The 15,617-nt window shown below is 44.0% G+C and overlaps 1 protein-coding gene across 5 annotated transcripts in view; it reads left to right on the top strand.

The window, feature by feature from the left end:
* CIT (citron rho-interacting serine/threonine kinase) overlaps nt 1–15,617 on the top strand; it is a 171,727-nt gene that overhangs the window by 4,646 nt on the left and 151,464 nt on the right. For all 5 annotated transcript variants that reach the window (XM_043440393.1, XM_043440404.1, XM_043440386.1 and 2 more), the window contains exons 3-4: nt 3,918–4,059; nt 12,876–13,051. In XM_043440393.1, the coding sequence (XP_043296328.1) occupies nt 3,918–4,059; nt 12,876–13,051 (318 nt within the window). The remainder of the gene's footprint in view (nt 1–3,917; nt 4,060–12,875; nt 13,052–15,617) is intronic.

Raw genomic sequence — 15,617 nt, 5'->3', positions numbered from 1 at the left:
CTGATTATCTCACTTTATCCCTATCCCAGTGTCCTTTTAATGAGGTTTGGATAGAGAGTAGTGGTTTTGTTTTCCATTTAGACAGGGTCTCAGTTTCTACTTAACAGTAAGTACCGCCCCAAGAGTTCCAGGTCAGTGGTTGGTAGGCTTTTAGATTTTTGAGCTAGCAAAATTTTACAAGTTTGCTAGGCTGACTGAGGTTTGCCAACTTTGTATTTTGCTAAGTAAGGGATGTAAAAAAACACAAAAAAGAAAACACTATTCTCTTCTGGTCCTTTTATTTCATAAAGAGAGGACATTTTAAAAAACACCACCAGGGGAAGGATGTTGTTTCAGAATAAAGGACCATTTTACAATTTGAATACACTTAGCTTTATAAAAGAGTCATCATGCAGTGTTCACTTTTTCTTACTTTATGACAGACTTGAAAACTTTTTTAAGACTCAGTACGGTATTTGGGAACTGCTGCTTAGTTAGTCTAAACTCATCAAAGGAGAGAAAAACTAGGAATCTTGTTTTCCTAGGAAGTGGCAGAACTCAAAAGTGACAGATAGTGTGGTCTGACTCAGTGCTTCACAAACCTGGCTGAGGTCTGACTGTCTTGGTAGGACGTCTTACTGAAATATATTCTCAGCTGCTGCTGCTGAGTCACTTCATTCGTGTCCGACTCTGCGACCCCATAGATGTCAGCCCACCAGGCTCCCCCGTCCTGGGATTCTCCAGGCAAGAACACTGGAGTGGGTTGCCATTTCCTTCTCCAATGCATGAAAGTGAAGTCGCTTAGTCGTGTCCGACTCTTAGCGACCCCATGGACTGCAGCCTACCAGGCTCCTCCATCCACGGGATTTTCCAGGTAAGAGTACTGGAGTGGGGTGCCATTGCCTTCTCCGATATTCTTAGCTACAGACTGGTAATGGTACCTGAGAATCTGGTTTTTAATAAAGTTCTCCAGGTGATTCAAAGTCATGTTACTGAGCCCAAGCTTGTTCTGCTTGCCACAGGACAGGTCAATAAATCAGGAGATGAGTTGTTGGAACAAGGAATGACTACTTGTATTGGAAAGCTAGCAGATGGAGAAGATGGCAGCCTGGCATCTCAGAAAGCCATCTTCCCTCAGTTGGAGGGCTGGCTCCGTTTATATACAAGAGGGGGAGGGGCTCACTGTGGCACCAACCAATGGCTGAGCAGGACCACCGAAAGTGGCTGGTTGACAGTCGCTCACTAACGGTTGCTTGCTTGGGGGAGGGGCCCACGGTGGCACTGACCAATGGCTGAGCAGGACCACCGAAAGTGGGTGGTTGACAGTTGCTCACTAACGGTTGCTTGCTTGGGGGTGGGGCCCACGGTGGCACTGACCAATGGCTGAGCAGGACCACCAAAAGTGGCTGGTTGACAGTTGCTCACTAACGGTTGCTTGCTTGGGGGCAGGTCCACTGTTGTGCTGAGGGGGCCGCTATAGCTTGTGCCTGCCTTGCAGCTATTGCACCCAGATTAGGAAGGTGCCACACGGCACCAGAAAGCGGCAGGGTCTGAGGAAGTCCGGGCTGCTCTGGAATCATCCTCCAGCTCTCGGTAGAGCCTGGTTGTCTGAGGCGGCAGACGCTGTGGCCTCAGCTGGCTTCACTGGTCAGTTTGTGACTGATGAGGTGGCTCAGGAGCTGGCATCCTGGGAGCGGAGCTCCCGTCTGCCACTTGGGCGGTGGGTTAGTGGTGGTGTGGACCGACCTGGTGGGCTGGGTTCAGCCGCGTGCAGAGGGGTGCAGTGGAGTGGCCCCTGCTTTAATGGTGTGTGCTGGCCAGTGCCAGGGAGCGGGCAGGAAAGGGCCCATCATACTTCTGGTTCTGGCTGAGGAGGCTGCTGTTGGACTGTTACAGTTTGTTTCTGTCATCCAGGGCTGTGTAACAAAGCACTCACAAAGTTTAAAGCAACAATGATTTACTTTTTTTTTTTTTTTTACAATTCTGTGGGTTGGCTGCATGCAACTAGGTGATTCTTCTGCTGGGGTCACTCATGGGTTGTATTGAGTTGGGAGCTTGGCTGGGACTAAAACCTCTGGTTGCCGACTGCTGCCTGGGGTGCCTCAGTTCGTCCAGTGACCTCTTCTCTAAAGGTCTTTTGTTACTCACTCAGTCTAACCTGGGGCTTATAATTTTTTTCTGTGAATAGTACGTTGGCCCTAAGGTCTCTGCTGCAACTACTGAACTCTGCCATTCTATTTATAGCACAGAAGCTCAGACAGTAAAGAATCTGCCTGCAATGCAGGAGACCTGAGTTCAATCCCTGGGTTTGGAAGATCCCCTGGAGAAGCAAATGACAACCCATTCCAGTATTCTTGCCTGGAGAATTCCATGGACAGAGGAGCCTGGCAGGCTATAGCCCATAGGGTCGCAAAAAGCTGGATGAGCTGGATGAGCTGAACAGCTAACACACACACAGAGCCATAGATAATGTGTAAATTAATAGGCATGGCTGTGTTCCAATAAAGCTTTATTTATAAAAACAGACAGTGGGTGAGATTTGACTGTCACCTGGTCTAGCCCAAGCTTCTCAACGTGGCAGCTGGCTTCCCCAAAAAAACAAAAATAGAAACTGCCAGACTTCTTAAGGGCTACATCTTGAACTGGCAGTGGGTCACTTGTGTTACATTCTGTTGGTTCACATGAGTCATGGTGACAGCACAGATTCATGGGGAGAAGAAATAGACTCTGACGCTTGATGGATGCAGTGGCAAGTGCTTTTAGAGTTAGAAGAATTGTTGGTGGCCAGCTTTGCAGACGGAGAAGGCAATGGCAACCCACTCCAGTACTCTTGCCTGGAAAACCCCATGGATGGAGGAGCCTGGTAGGCTGCAGTCCTTGGGGTCGCTAGGAGTCAGATATGACTGAGCGACTTCACTTTGACTTTTCACTTTCACTCATTGGAGAAGGAAATGGCAACCCACTCTAGTATTCTTGCCTGGAGAATCCCAGATACGGGAGAGCCTGTGGGGTCGCACAGAGTCGGACACGACTGAAGTGACTTAGCAGCAGCAGCTTTACAGAGAGAACTACATATAGTCCGTGGCACATGGGATTCATTGCTTTGGACCAGGGGTGTGAATTCATGTCTTGGGTGGCCAGACAGTGAGTGTAAAGGAGTCAAATGGGCCAGATGGAAGAGCTGTGAGTTGAGTCTGCAGTGAAATGCCAAACACATCCACTTTCTAGAGGGGCAGTGCTCCTCAGCTGCAGCTCAGCCTCCCCAGGCAGGAATGTGGTACAGTGTTGCCAGATCTGCCTGTGTCTCATAAGAAGCCAGAAATCCTCTCCTCCCCCCACCCCTTTTCTTTTGGTGTGAAATCTCCTGATTTTTCAATATTGGCAGATAAATTATTTTAAGTAAAACAGGCCAAACAAAACATGTCTGTGGGCTAGATGCAGTCTGCCAGTTTGCAACTGTTGCCTGAGATCATGAATAAATTCAGCTTTAGCGCAGTCACTCCATTTACAGGACCCTTTATTGTTCAAGTGAATTAAAGAAACTGAAGTTATGTTAAACAAACCTGTAGGAGCACAGGGAGGAAGAGGCATTCATTATGTCCTCCTGAAGAGGCACAGAGATGTGACAGGACCAGCAGGGTCCGGGGTGAATGTCCCCATGAGCCTCAGACTGCTAAGACAGAAGGACTGTTTCTTATTCATGGCATGCTGATGAAGTTTTCCTCCCCAGGTGCAGGAGGAAGAAGCCCACATACAAGTGATAACTTAATGACTGTCAGTGGACGTCACTTTAAAGGATGAGGCCGCCAAATTCTGCTGCTAGCGTGTGTCGTGAGCAGTTAGTTGAACTGGTGGCTTGCAATTTACTCTGCGTGGATGTTATTGATCAAAGCTTTTCATTATTGACAGTGTCTCCATCTGCTGTTTGCTGTTTTTAGGGGAAACCACCCTCCATGACTCAACAGCAGATGGCTCTTCTTTCCCGAGAAGCGATATTAGATGCCCTCTTTGTTCTCTTTAAAGAATGCAGTCAGCCGGCTCTGATGAAGATTAAGCACGTGAGCAACTTTGTCCAGAAGTGTAAGTGTGGGGAGAACTTTTTCTTGAAAATTGTCCTGCTTAGTGAGAATTAAAAGGATACCGGAGGTGGGATGCGTTTGTGGTCGGAGGGAGTGGGTGGGAATTTCTGCTTTAGATGGACCCAGCTTCAAGGTCAGCTTCCACCTTCTGTTGCTAGGAGACTGGATAAATCAGGCCTCTTGATTGCGAGTGATAGAAACTCAACTCAAACTAGCTTAGGCCAAAAGTGAATTAAAAAAAAAATTATTGAAGTATAGTTGATATATAATGTTGTGTTAATTGCTACTGTACAGTGAAGTGATTCAGTTATATATATATATATTCTTTTTCATATTCCTTTCCATTATGGTTTACCATGGGATATTCAATATAGTTCCCTATGCTATAGAGTAGAACCTTGTTGTTTATCCCCAAAAGTAAATTTTTTTGGCTCATGAAACTGAGAGTCCAGGGATGGGTCAAATTTTAGGCATGGCTGGTTCCAAGGACTTAAATAATGTCTCTGGCTCCTTCATTATACTCACTCAAGACTGATTATTCATTAGGCATTGTGAATACAGTGCTTAGCATCTACAGTATTCAAAATTATTGTAATTAGTTTAATTTTACTTTATTTTAAAATCATAAAAAATATGGGTATAATAATCTATAATGATTCTGGATTATAGTCATCTTTATATCAATGTGGTCACAAAAAATATATATTTATATAAATTTTTTTTTTTTTAATGGAGCAAGGGGCTGATGAAGGCAAGGTGCCTAGGGACTATGAAAGTCATAAACTGGCCCTGCCTGCACCCTGTTCTTGACTCTACTTAACTTGCGCGTGGTGGGGAAGTTGGCTGCTTGCTGGTTCCTAGTTTTATATTTTTTCACCTGATACCAGTGTTTCTTGACCAGTGGCGATTTTGCCACCGCCAGGGACATGTGGCAGTATCTGGAGACAGTTTTGGTTGTCACAGCTGGCAGGGGGGTGCTCTTGGTAGCTAATGAGTGGAGCTCAGAGACTCTGATAGATGCACAGGATGGCCCCCACCACACAGAATTATCTGGCCTCAAAGGTGGACAGGGCCAAGTCTGAAAGAAATCACGTCTCACATGACTTTTCGGTGTAACCAACCACCCTAAAGTTCAGTGGCTTAAAACAAGAATGATTCTGTGGGTTGACTAGACTTAGCTGAGAATTCTTCCATTCCATGTGATATGGGTCAGTATTGCGGGCATCTGGGCTGGAATGGATGACCCGCCCATTGTCTGGCATGTTGCCTAGAAGGCTGGGCTCCCCCAGGACTCTGAGACTAGTAGACGTGTCTCTCTGTCTCTGAAGTTTCAGAGCATCTTGCCCTCCATATGGCTGTTCTGTGTGGTCTCTCCATGATGGGTCAGCCAACTACAGCCTGGGATGCCTGCTTTGTAAACAAAGTTCTCCTGGAACGCAGCTTTACCTGTTCCCTATGGCTGCTGTCACATCACAAGGCGTTTGAGTAGGTGTGACCATATGGCCTACAACGCCCAAAATGTTTACTGTCTGACCCTTTGAGACAAAGCTACTGACCCATGGTCTATGCTGTCACTCTAGCAGAGATATCTAGACGTCCTCCATGGCAACTCAGGGTTTCCAAATACAAAAGTGGAAGCTGCCAGGCCTTCTCAGGCCTTAGGTCTGGAAGGGACATAGAATCTCTTTGGCTATATTCCATGGTTTGCAGTGAGGCAGTAAGGCCACCCAGATTTCTTGTGCCAGGGAACAACAAAGCACATGCATTGGGCACTGTCTTTGGATGTTGGCTACCCCAACTGTACCCAACATGTATTGTCTACTGTCTCTATTCATGCAATCTCAGGGAAGATTCTCATTGGCTCTGCTTTGGGTCACTTGCCCATCCCTTGACCAGTCACTGGGCCAGGGTGTGAAGTGCTGTGATTGGCCTCATGTAGGTGCCCAGGGGTCCAGGGCACCATGATCACTGGGACCTCATGGAATGGGGGATGTGCTATTGCCTAAAGGACCTGGGAGTTTTGAATGGATAAAACCAATGTATGTCTAGTAAGTGACATCGGTATTTACATGTAACTTGTCTGTTCTCAGTCTTCTCATCTGAACGGTGGGGGAAAAGGCATATCTGATATAGCGATTGAATGAAATAGTTCACAGTCCAGGCTTATGTTGCCTGGCACGTAGAGACACTCAGTAAATGTTGCCCAATAATGATAACCGTAAACCTCAATATTTAACACACTGTGTACCTTTAACTTTAAAATGCACTTGGCATATTTGTTCATGATTCTGTATTTGTTTGAATAAGCTCCCACCTTATTTTGTTGAGTATTTAAACTCTCAAATAGGGAGTGGGAGGGGAAGGAGAAGCTTGTGACAAGACTAATTTACTGAGTTTTCAACATGTACCTTCTTGAGATTGCCCTCCAGTTAGGATCCTCCTTTAAAGCAGTGGATCTTCTAGACTCATTCAGTAATCAGGAGGCTAGACTTGTGAAATGTAGATTTTTCTAATAGATTTCTCTTTCAGGAAACTGTTTCATATTTTTAAAGAGGCTTCCTGGAGAGGATGGTTGAGAGAGTATGATTGGAAAAGGGTGATTGCATTAGTATGTTTTTTTTTTTCACCCCTCTTTGAGTTTCTGTTTTGGAATGTAAGCTTCATTTTTCTGTGGGAAGAAGGGTCCAACAGCTGTTAACACATAAGTTTCTTGAGGCTTGCCATAGAGATGGAAAATTTCCTCTGGGACTGTTGGAGGAAGTGAGGCAGAATAATACAGCCCTGAAGCACTGCCCCTAGTTTGGGCCAAGGGAGGTCAGGGAGCTGGCATTTGGGAATCAGGGAGGAGTTCCTTGTTTCTTAATTGCTAAGCTAGCCTTTTTGCCTAAAACCGGGTCTGATACACAGAAGGTGGGGCTTCCTAGGTGGCACAGTGGTGAAGAATCCTCCTGCCAGTGCAGGAGATGCAAGAGACATGGGTTTGATCCCTGAGTCGGGAAGACCACCCTGGAGAAAGAAGTGGCAACCCACACCAATATTCTTGCCTGGAAGATTCCATGGATGGAGGAGCCTGGCAGGCTACAGTCCATGAGATCGCAAAGTGTCAGATATGACCAAGTATACATGGACACACACAAGGTGTTTAGTAAATATTGGTTGACTATTGCCAATGAACAAAATAAGTAGCAAAAGTGTATCACATATTTTATGTAAAAAATAAACAAGTGTGATGTTAAAACATACAGACAAAAAAAGTGTTGATAATTGTTAAAGTTGGACTTTTCTCGGTGATTTGACAATGGCTGAAATTTTACCTTCTTTCAGCTACATTCACTGCAAGCAAACTCTTCTATATGTTCACAACCTTAGTACTTTGGGCAAAATACTACTTTTAAGTTCCTCCCCGCACCCCCCCCCCCCCCCCCCCCCCCCCCCCCCCCCCCCCCCCCCCCCCCCCCCCCCGCCGCCATTGTAAGCGTATTACAAAGTTACTTGTAGCAACATGGATGGACCCAGAGATTATCATACTAAGAGAAAGACAAATATCATGTGATATCACTTATATGTGGAATCCTAACAACTGATACAAGTAAACTTATTTACAAAATAGAAATGAGACTTAGAGACATAGAAAACAAACCTATAGTTACCAAAGTGTAAGGTGGGGAAGGGATAATTTAGGAGTTGGGATTAACATATACACACTACTGTACATAAAATAGGTAACCAACAAGGACCTATAGCACAGGGAACTATATTCAATATCTTGTAATAACCTATAATGGAAAAGAATCTAAAAAAAAAATATGTAGCTGATCACTTTGCTGTATACCTGAAAACACAACATTGTAAATCAACTATATTTCAATAAAAATTAAAAAAAATACAAAGTTAAATATAAAAGATCAGAATGGAAGAAAATCCCTCAAAATCTTACCTAAGATAACCACTGTTAATGGTTCAGTGCATAGTATTGCAACTTTTCTTTTGTCCTTATAAGATATTTATTGTGGAATTGTTCAAACATATCTTAACAGTAAAGAGACAAGTGTCATAAACCCCCACATACCAATCAAGTAGCTTGAACAATGAACTGTTTACCATGTGTGTTCTAACATTTTTTTGTTGTTCAGTTGCTCAGTGATGTCCAACTCTTTGTGACCCCATGGACTGCAGCACACCAGGCTTCTTTGTCCTTCACTATCTCCTGGAGTTTGCTCAGACCTCATGTCCTTTGAGTTGGTGATGCCATCCAACCATCTTATCCTGTGTCACCCCCTTCTCCTGTGTGCAGTCTTTCCTGGCATCAGGGTCTTTTCTACTGAGTCGATTCTTTGTACCAGGTGGCCAAAGTATTAGAGCTTCAGCATCAGTCCTTCCAATGAATATTTAGGGTTGATTTCCTTTTGGATTGACTGGTTTAATCTCTTTTGTTGTCCAAGGGACTCTCAAGAGTCTTCTCCAGCACTACAGTTTGAAAGTATCAGTTCTTTGGTGCTCAGTCTTCTTTATGATACAACACTCACTTCCGTACATGACTACTGAAAAATCCATAGCTTTGACTATATGGACCTTTGTTGGCAAAGTGATGTCTCTGTTTTTTAATATACTGTCTATGTTTGTCATAGCTTTTCTTCCAAGGAGCAAGCATCTTTTAATTTCGTGGCTGCAGTCGCCATCTGCAGTGATTTTGGAGCCCAAGAAAATAAAGCTTGTCACTGTTTCCATTTTTTCCCCTATTTATTTGCCATGAAGTGATGGGACTGGATGCCATGATCTTAGTTTTTTGAATGTTGAGTTTTAAGCCAGCTTTATCACTCTCCTCTTTCACCTTCATCAAGAGGCTCTAACATTACTCTGGTTTAATTTTATGCAAAATGGGTTGTATGTTGATAATGTTTTGCCACTAGCTTTGCTCACCTAGCAATATATTTACTCAACAAATATTTGTGGAGCACTCGCTGTGTGCCTGCTGCTGTTTTGAGTACTGGGTTTACAGTAGTGATCAGAACAGAAGCAAATCCTTGTCCTTGAAGAATATAGACTCCAGTGGAGGTTGAGCTACTTAATTCTTTTAAATATGTGTCTAGTATTCTTTTCTGTGTGTGAACTCTTATGCTATTTCCACTTTCCTATTAATTGTAGACCTCTACATTGTTTCTGATTTTTCTGTAACAAGCAGTGCCCATCATAAGTATCTTGATATGTGTGTCTTTTGAACATTTCTGTGAAGGATGCATTCCTAGAGATTGAAGTGTTGCAATACTGAGTTTCAAAAAAGGAAGCAGCATTCAGCTGTGGTGGCTTTTGCTCCCTGGATCTATATATGTATCTGGGAAGATCGTTCTCTGACTGCATCTTCATTTCATGCTTTGGGTCTCTATCTCAATGTCAGTTCCCACCGTGTTCATAGTGGGTGGGGATGAAGGTTGATGTGGTTTTGTAGTCACAGAAGTTGGTGGGAAGAGAAGTTGTGCAGGGTTATTTTTCACAGTCATAGACACGAGTTTAGCATCTCGCCTGTTCACCTTGATAATCCCAAAGTGTTTGAATAACAACATTACGACTTGGAGTGGTTTCTCAGAATTCTGAGAGCGTCGTGGTTTTGCCTGCAAGCAGTTTTGTCTGCTGGGGTGATTGAGATGCCTGGCGGTTGCTGGAGACAGACCCAGAGTTATTAAGTTGGACAGTGCTGTAAGCAACGCGGGGGCCCAAGGCCTTACAGAAGAATCAGGAGAGGCTGGCCTTGTGTGCAGGCAGTAATGAAATCAGGTTCAAGTCAGAAAGTTGCAAGCCAGCATATTTGGGAAATTAATAATTCAAAAACTCAAGTACTAGGTCTGAGAGAAACTTGGAAGAAGACAGGGAAGAAAGACAGGGCTTGACACAGTGATGTAAAGGCAAAAGGAGAATATTGTGCAGCATTCAGTTCAGCTTCTGCATGGAATTCTCCCCAAAGGCACTCGATTTATTTTTTTGTTTTACAATGGTCACGATGAATTGAAACAAATCTGCTCACCCCTCTTGCCTGATTCCTCAAGGGAACAAGAGAAGACGTATTTAGGGTAACAAGTAAGAGGTGTTGTTAGTGCAGTGGTGCTCATCACATGTGCCTTTGATCCAAGTGAATTCAACTCCACCCATGCAACAAAGGAAGGGAGTGGGTAACAACAATTAAAATTGCATTGGCTAATTCATCATTGTGCTGCCAAATGACTGTGGTTATGAAATGGCTCTTCCCTTTGTTGGACTCTGTTCCTTTCCCTGTGTGAACAACTTGCCGAGTGAATGTAGCTCCCAGCTGTATCTGGTGCCCTTCCACAGAAATGGCTCCAGTGTACCTGTGGGATTTCAAGAGCCCCTTGGTCTTCACCATGACACCTTTCTGAGGGATTCTCCAGGATAATTTTGATGACATGTTACTCTTGTCTTCCTTTGGAGTGTAACCCTGTATATGATGCAGTTTCCCTGTAATGGACGGGACTGAAGGATTTGGTCAGTCACAGCTGTTCCGCTCTATTCCTTTTTTAAAAAATATTTTATTGAAGTATAGTTGATTTACTAATGTTATGTTAATTTCTGCTATACAGCAATACAGTTATATAATATATATATATATTCTTTTTCATATTCTTTCCCATTATGGTTTATCACAGAATATTGAATATAGTTCCCTGTGCTATACAGTAGGACCTTGTTGTTTATTCATCCTATAAATAACAGTTAATATCTGCTAATCCCAAGCTCCCAGTCCTTTCCCCCACCCAATCCCCTTGGCAACCACAAGTCTTTTCTCTATGTCTGTGATTCTGTTTCATAGCTATGTTCGATTGTATTTTAGGTTCCATATGTAAGTGATATTATATGATATTTTGTTTTTCTATTTCTGACTTACTTTGCTTGTGTGTGTATGTTGCTGTTGTTTAGTCACTCAGTTGTGTCTGACTCTATGTGACTCTGTGTGACCCTGTGGACTGTAGCCTGCCAGGCTCCTCTGCCCATGGGGTTCTCCAGGCAAGAACACTGGAGTGGGTTGCCATGCCTTCCTCCAGGGGATCTTCCCAACCCAGGGAGTGAACCCAGGTCTCCTGCATTGCAGGTGGATTATTTACTGTTGGAGCCACCAGGGAAGCCAGACTTACTTTGCTTAGTATGATAGTTTCGAGGTCGTCCATGTTGCTGCAAATGGTATTCATCCTTTTTTGTGACTGAGTAGTATTCCACCGTATGTATATACCTCATCTTCTTTGTTCATCTGTTAGAGGACATATAGGTTGCTTCCATGTCTTGGCTGTTGTAAATAGTGTTGCTGTGAACATGGGAGTGCATGTATCTTTTCAAATTACAATTTTGTCTGGGTATATGCCTAGGAGTGGAATTGCCGTATTGTATGTTAGCTCTATGCTCTATTTGTTGTGTTTTGAGGAACCTCTATACTGTTTTTCATAGTGGCTATACCAGTTTACATTCCCACCAACAGTGTAAGAGGCTTTTCTTTTCTGTACACCCTCCCCAGCATTTGTTATTTGTCGACTTTTCAATGATGGTCATTCTGACCAGTGTGAGATGGTACCTCATTATAGTTTTGATTTGCATTTCTCTAATATTTATGTTCCATTCTATTCTTTAGATCATTAGAATCACTATATATCTATCCTGTGATGCCCCAATTTAATGTTGTTAGTAAATGTATGTTAGATTCCATATCTGCTACCTGTTTAGTCCGTACTTTAAATATGGAGAATCTCTGACTGTTATGGGCTGAATGTTTTAATGACTTTCCTGCTTCCTTCTCTGGTTTCCCAAATTCATATGTTGAGGCTCTGACCCCCTCAAAGTGGAGCCTTTGGGAGATAATTAGATGTAGATGAATTCATCAAGGTGGGCCCCATGATGGAATTCGTGTCCCTAGAAGAAGAGGAAGAGAGATGAGGGCTCCTTTTCCTTCTACCACATGAGGAATACAGGGGCTGCCTGTCAGCCAGGAAGTGGGTTCTCAACAGACTCTCAGCCTGCTGGCCCTCACAGCCTCAGGAACTTTGAGAAATTAATGTCTGTTGTTTAAAGCGCTTCGTCTGTGGGTCTGATGCTTTCGTTAAGGCTTTCAGGGTCGAGGAAGACACGGGCTGAGAGATTGCATTCAGAAAAGGAGTAAGACTATGCTAAGAAAAGAGGCAGTTGCAAACCCATCAAGCTGTGTGACACATCAGTGCTGCAGGGCCAAGGTCAGGCCTCTGCTTGGTTCCTCAGGCTCAGGCTTTTTCTCCCTTGGTAGTGCTGCTACATACTATGTATGGCAAGGAGGGTATTTACTGACATGATGCAAGGGAGATAAGACCTGGGCTAATGGAGTAAAACTGAGCAGAACATATGGAATCAGGATGGAATTATCTGGAAGTCAACCCCAAAGTCGACTGAGGATGGGGATCACATTGCTCATATCCCATTATAAACCAGTCCAGACACCAATAACACGTTTGACCACACTCACTGCCCTGCAGCCCCCAGAGAGGGGGAGGAAAAGCATGATTTCTGTTCTCCTTCCCGTTTTCTTCATCTACAGGATTCAGATCATAGCTGCCATGGAAACTGTGCGTTGGAATTTCTGGAGCCCTTAATTTTAACTTAGCATAGAAAAAACACTTTTGTGCTGATTTTATAATTATTCACGACAAGGAGAAAGTGACTAAATGTCTCCTGACAGTGAGGGAAGATACAGCAACGCTTTCTTCTTTCTTCCTTTCTTCTTGCTTTCATAAAGATACGAGTATTTGAAGCACGTTATGGATCCAGGAGTCACTCTTCCGTCTTTTGCAGATTCTGAGATCATAGCCGAGTTGCAAGAGCTCCAACCTTCAGTGAAGGACTTTGAAGTGAGAAGTGTCGTAGGCTGTGGTCACTTTGCCGAAGTACAGGTGGTCAGAGAGAAAGCGACTGGGGATGTCTATGCCATGAAAGTCATGAAGAAGAAGGCCTTGTTGGCCCAGGAGCAGGTACGAGCATTTAACATCCAGCCTCCCCTTTCTCCATCAGCAGGTTCATTGCAGAGATGAGAATCTGCTGAATTGACACCTGGGATGGAGCCAGTTTTCCTCTGCATCCCTAGTTTTAATTACTGTGGCACAGCCAGGAAGGTCTGAGCCTGCTTTCTTGAACTGATATTGACTAATTTTGAAGATTGACAGGCTCCCCTGGGTTGCTTGATCATGTTTTTATAGTTGCATATTATTCAGAACCAACTTGGCCTTTTCACTAATGAATTTGAGATGATCTTTTGTGACCATCCACTGGGGATTCAGAGATGTGTGTATCATGGGGTGAGTCAGATGGCCTTTGCTTTTGTACACATCTTATATATTTGTGTTGGGGGCATCTGTACTTGATTTTTTTTTTTTTTTTGTATTAGGTTTTAAAACAGGCCTCTGAAGAAATTAAATTGTTCTGTGGCTAGGGAGTTGCCAGTCTGAGAGGAGGTGAGAAGTTATCTTTCTGGTTGTGGTGTTTTTCCTCTCTTTTTAAACAAGGCTGCTGCTCCCAGACTTTATTGATTCATTTGCCGTGTTTCTAGAGAGACGGCCATCAGCCTTGGTGTTCAGAGAGCAATTTATTAGTTACCCACGTTCGAGAGCACATCATGTGTCCGATAATGGACCCAGCTCCGTGGGAAGTCTGCAAAAGGAATCAAAGCTCTGTGGCTGTTAGTTTCAGGGTTTTAGCACAGCCTTGGGAAGTTGAGGAAAAATGGCAGATCCATAAACCAGGCACTTAGGAGCTAAAGCATCACAAAAGAGGGAGCAGTTAGCAAATTCACAAATGACGGGATGAGGAAAGATGTGGGTGAGCCAGAGACAGGGGAGGTTCACACTGCTGAGAGGGAACATGGGCTCTGGGCAGGGAGAAGTGACGAGAATGTACTGGGTAGAAGTGTGGTATGTGTGCCGCTCTGGAGGTGTAAGTACGAGAATGCTATGCAGATGTATGTGTTTGTGTGTGTTTAGAAGTTTTAGAACAAATAGACTGGAAAATGAGGAGAAGTAAGGACATTGGAGTTGGGAGGAGGTGATTGGTGGGAAACCTTAAGAACTCTGTTCTGGCTGCTGTGATAAAATATGCCACTTTAACTATTTTTAAGTGTACAGTTCTGTGGCATTAAGTATTTTGGCAGTGTTGCATTACCATTACTACTGTCCACCTTTAGAACTTTTTCATCATCCTAAACTGAAGCTCTGTACCCATTAAACAGTAACTCATCATCTCCCCAAAGAACTGCTTTTTGGAGTTGGAATTTAATTTGTGAGACGGTTGGGATTGATGTAGGCTTTTGGAAGCAGGAGGTTGGGATCAGGGTTTCAGCACTTCAGTGACTGTGTGACTTCTGGTCAGAGACACAGCAGAGGGCAGGAAGCTGCTTGTCAGAATCCGAGAATGCTGCGGCCTTTGTTCAGGAATGAAATGTGGGCAACTTCATAGAAAGGATACATGACAGGACGTGGCAGATCATTTGGAAGAGAGGTGTGGAAGATGCTCACTGAGCCTCCCAGCACCTAAGAACCACCTGTCATCAGGCCACACCTACTAAGCACCTGTTGGGTCTGGTGTGTCCTAGGTCCTTGGAAGAGGCCTTAGATGTAGCCTTGTGCTCCTTCTATTTCATATGGGCAATGGTGCATAGAAAAGGAAACAAATCCAGCACATCCCACACTGCAGGTGGGGGATAGGGACCCTCACCCAGCACATCCTGCACTGCAGGTGAGGGATGGGGAGCCTCGCCCAGCACATCCCACACTGCAGGTGAGGGATGGGGAGCCAGGTGAGGGATGGGGAGCCTTGCCCAGCTGTGCTCCTCTGGGTCAATGACTCGAGTCACCCCATGTGAGGTGTATTCTGGGGGATTAAAAAAATCTCACATACCCAGGAGCTAATTAAAGCCACCCACCTGTTCATTACCTGAGCCACACAGGACTATCACAGACAGAATGCTCTGTTCCTCTCATTGCATCCCAACAGGGGAGTCTCAGTTGTGATTTGTCCCATTCCTGAGGATGTCACGTTGGTATCTGCCACCCTTCTCCACTGCGGAGTTACTCCTTTCCTCTTTGTAATTGCATAGGTATTTCGGAAGGAGGTACTTTCAAACTGTGGAAATACCTGTTTCTGATAAAACTTTGAATCCATCCGTTTATTTATATCTGTTTGAACTTGTGTTTGCCTGTCAATGAGTTACAATCCATTCCTGTCAGTATATGTTTTTATACTCAAATTGTTCCCAAGTTGGCCAATGAGAATCTCTTTAGGTTGGCTTTTGTATATCCTTTTGACATATTCTCTATCTTTGAATTCTGTGTTACTTTCTGATACAACAAGATGTTTGGGCTCTTAAACTCACTTTACCTACCCCAGCCCCACAGTCAGTCATTTCTCTGGGAACCCTTTATTTTTTTATTTTTTTAAGTGGAAAACAGTATTTAGAGGCCAAGGTCTGGGCACGAGGTGTTCTCTTTGCTATCAGGATGTCATTGCTGCCAGACTCCATTCAATGGACAAGGCCAGGAAATATAT

The sequence above is a fragment of the Cervus canadensis genome, chromosome 1, assembly GCF_019320065.1.
Source record: "Cervus canadensis isolate Bull #8, Minnesota chromosome 1, ASM1932006v1, whole genome shotgun sequence".
Classification (NCBI taxonomy): Eukaryota; Metazoa; Chordata; class Mammalia; order Artiodactyla; family Cervidae; genus Cervus; species Cervus canadensis.
Note: the sequence above shows the minus strand (reverse complement) of the source record. Positions and strands in the feature narration are given on the sequence as shown.